Here is a 3,417-nt window from a genome sequence, read left to right as displayed (position 1 = left end):
GAAGGAAGGAGGGGGCAGGCAGGCTTGGTGGTTCCAGAGCCCAAGGAAGCCCCTTACAGAAGGAACGATCCAGAATTTTTGCCTCTGTGGAAGCACTGGGGAACTTAGAGCCCCTGCCCTTGCCACCCTTTGGCACCGATATTGCTTCTAAGATGGCCCTTGTGGTTCTACTAAGGTGGAGCGATCCTGAGTGCCCCAGCACTCAGCGGCCACTGCTGTCACCCAGTCAGAGGTCTATGGGCCTTGCTCAGCTGTGGAGAAGACCTCTAGCCTCTCTACTCAGGTGACAGGTACCCAGGACAGTCCCAGGCCACTTCTGGCCCTCAAACTAGGCAGTTCAGGGTGGGAGATGGTTCTAGAACCCATCCACTCTGGCCTATTGCAGTAGTAGCTTCACTGACCACCCCAGACTGGGCCCCTCCAACCCTCAGTCTAGACCCTGGCCCTCTCCCCACTGGGGTCCCACCTTGGACAGCATCTCGTCAGCCTGGGCCTTCACCTGCCGCTCCAGATCCCGCACCTTCCTTGCCATGGTGGCCACCAGCTCCGAGTCATGGGATACAGGGACTGCCAACCAGATAAAGTCCTAGAGCCCAGGCCTCAAGCTGAGGCTGAAGTATGGGGGTCCAGGGAAGGGGGAGAGGGATCCCCAGGAGTGAAAATAAGAGTAATGACAATAGCTACCACCTAGATAATAGGGACCGTCCTAAACACTTTTCATAAATCAACTCATGTCATCTTCACAACATGCCTCAGAAGAAATGCTTTAGGAAACAGGCACAGAGAGATTCTGTAATTTGTCCAGGTGTATGAGTAAGTGACCATATGGGTCACATCTTATTGAAGTTCACCCTCGATCAAATCAAGCCTCTAAACCTCATCCCTAGTTTACAGGAAAGACAGAGGATAGTGAAGCAAGTTAAACAGCCGACAAAGCCACAGCGTGAGACATTCTGCAAGACAGGGGCCCCGGACTCCTCAAACAGTGCCATTTTCAAAAAGGCAGGGACTCTGTTCTACAAAGTTCTACATTTTCAAAAAGGCAGGGACTCTGTTCTATTATAGTCAAAAGCAGCACATGACCCTCAACTGGCATCTAGATCAGGAAAAAAGGAAATAGCTATGAGAGATATTTTGGAACTGGGGAAATGTGAACGCAGAAGAGATGTTAGCGGGGATTACTGAATCACGCTCGTTCCTAGGTGTGATCACAGTATTGTGCTTATGTATACGCTTATTCTTAGGAGATGCACACTGATGTATTTAAAGGTGAAATTTCATTCTACCCGTAATTGATTTCTAAGTGGTTCATTGAGGAAATACATTTACATTCATGCATGTGTGTGTGTGGAGAGAGAGGAAGCAAATGTGGCAAAATGACAGTAATTGTCGAATCTAGATGGCGGGCATATGGGTGTTCACTGTACTATTATTTCAACTTTTCTGTATAATGGAAATTTTTCAAATTAAAAAGTCTGAGAAAAGAAGAGAGACATAGGAAGAAGCAGGTGCTCTTCTTTCCCTGCATGTCGTCTGTATGTGTGAAGCAGGAACGGCAGACGCCACCGTGCAGCCACGTGGGGTTGACGTGACAGGTGGCTCAGTGGGAAGACAGAGAAACCTGAGCTTTTGACGAGGTGTTTGAGTCGTTGGCGTAACATAAACTTGGAGCTGCTGCTTTAGGTCTTCTTGGTGTGTGGGACGGTAAGTTCTCCTTGATGTTCGTGCTAGTTGAATAAGGATTTTCTTTGACTTGCAGTTAAAAGCTTCTTGACTGATACATGGACGTTTGGGAACTCAGAGCTCTGAGCAAGGCAGAGCAGAGAGAAAGAACCCAGGCAGGAGGAACATCACACTGAAAAGCTAGAGGATGAGAAGGAGCTAGCAAAGAATGCTGAGAGGAAAAACTTAGGAGGCAGGAAGACATCTGGGAGAGTGGTGTCATGGCGACCAAGAGCCTGGGGTGTTCTGAGGAGGGAATGCTAAACTGTGGAATGCTGCTGTGCAGAGCAGTGAGATAGGACAGGCAAATCCTTATATGTCATATGGGGGGCGGGGGAGACACTGGCTGAGTGTGCGGTGAGGAGTGAGTGAATGGCAGGGTTGAGGTCTAGAGAGTAGGTGGATGGCTCCTTAAGGGGAGGACCTGCTCATTATGGTTACTATTCTGAGTGTCCCCAGCAGGGGTGAGGAGATCTTTTGTGACTGAATGGCTGTGGGGCCAGGCTCTTTCTGTCTCCGCTTCCACTTCAATCTCCCTCCCTACCTGTTAAATGGATGGGTGCTGGCCTAAGTGTTCCCATTCCCACTTCAAAGAGGTGGAAATGGAGCTGGAGAGACAGGAAGTTGCTCACCCAAGTATCACAGCTAGTGGAGAACTCTAACCTCCCCAGCTCCTCTAGACTCCCAGCTCAGACTCTGACCCTGCGCTCCACACAGCTCATTCTGCCTGCCCTGTCTCCCCTCTGCCCAGGCCTGCTCAATCCTACCTCCTCTGGGAAGTCTTCCTACTGAACCCCATCCCACGACAGGCACCTCCATGACCACAGTGAAACCACAGCCCTTTGTGGATGCTATGGGTCAGGCGAGGGCTATCTAGAAGACTTTGGGCTTTGTCCAGAGCCCTGCAAAGCAGTAAGCAGATGTCTGGAGATGGAGCTTTACCCTCAGGCCCTTCGTTCCTCAGACTGTGAGTCCTGGAACCACTGTCATCACACTTGGTGGTGACTATAGCCAGGTCCACTCCAGAGGCACTAGCTACAGCCTGGCCCATGGCTTGGCCAGACCTCTTGAGCTAAGGACAGGGCCCATGTAGCTTTATGCCAAACCAGGCCCTGGACAGGCACATGGCCATGATCAACCTCAAATGGAAGCAACTGCCTTGGACTCAGCAGGAGGGGATAGGTGCCATGCCTCTCTGGGCCTCGCTACTCTGGGGCCCCCCCTGCTGCTGGGACCCCTTTAGGCCTCTGCTCCTCACCTTGCCTACTCACAGGAGCACCTATTCGGCCATAGCAGGAAGGGACAGAGATCCTTTCTTCTGAGCTGTGTCCATCATTTGGCATATCCACCTCATCTTCTGCAGACAAGGGTGTCCAGGTTGCTGCTCTGGCGCTAAGGCCCAGAGGAAACTAGGGCCCCGGGCCCCAGCCAAGATGAAGCAGCCTGTACTCTGCCCCAGCAAGCGTATGAGGATAGGAAACTTGGGGTGTTAGTGAACAAAGACCCAACCAAACGAGCCTCTTAGAGTTCTCCCAGCCTGGCTCCTGGGGGCACTTGAGTGACCAATGCCAGCACCTCAGTGGGGATAAGAGTGGGGTGGGGATGCAAGGATCTGAGACTGCAGGAGTCAGGGTAGCAATGTGAGGACAGGACTTTAGGGAGAAAAGGCTATTATGGGCTGGAGGAGGCTGCCAA

The 3,417-nt window shown here is 51.6% G+C and overlaps 1 protein-coding gene across 1 annotated transcript in view; it reads right to left on the bottom strand.

Moving 5' to 3' along the window:
- Nucleotides 1-3,417, bottom strand: part of UBXN11 (UBX domain protein 11) — a 22,354-nt gene that overhangs the window by 13,948 nt on the left and 4,989 nt on the right. The window contains exons 4-6 of the mRNA XM_015599011.2: nucleotides 2,981-3,079; nucleotides 439-567; nucleotides 265-278 (exon numbers count right to left, since the gene is read on the bottom strand). Coding sequence (XP_015454497.1) covers nucleotides 265-278; nucleotides 439-567; nucleotides 2,981-3,079 — 242 coding nt within the window. The remainder of the gene's footprint in view (nucleotides 1-264; nucleotides 279-438; nucleotides 568-2,980; nucleotides 3,080-3,417) is intronic.

This window comes from Pteropus alecto, unplaced genomic scaffold, assembly GCF_000325575.1.
Source record: "Pteropus alecto unplaced genomic scaffold, ASM32557v1 scaffold39, whole genome shotgun sequence".
In the NCBI taxonomy this organism is placed as follows: Eukaryota; Metazoa; Chordata; class Mammalia; order Chiroptera; family Pteropodidae; genus Pteropus; species Pteropus alecto.
The sequence above is the reverse complement of the archived record's forward strand: the minus strand, read 5'-3'. Positions and strand labels throughout refer to the sequence as shown.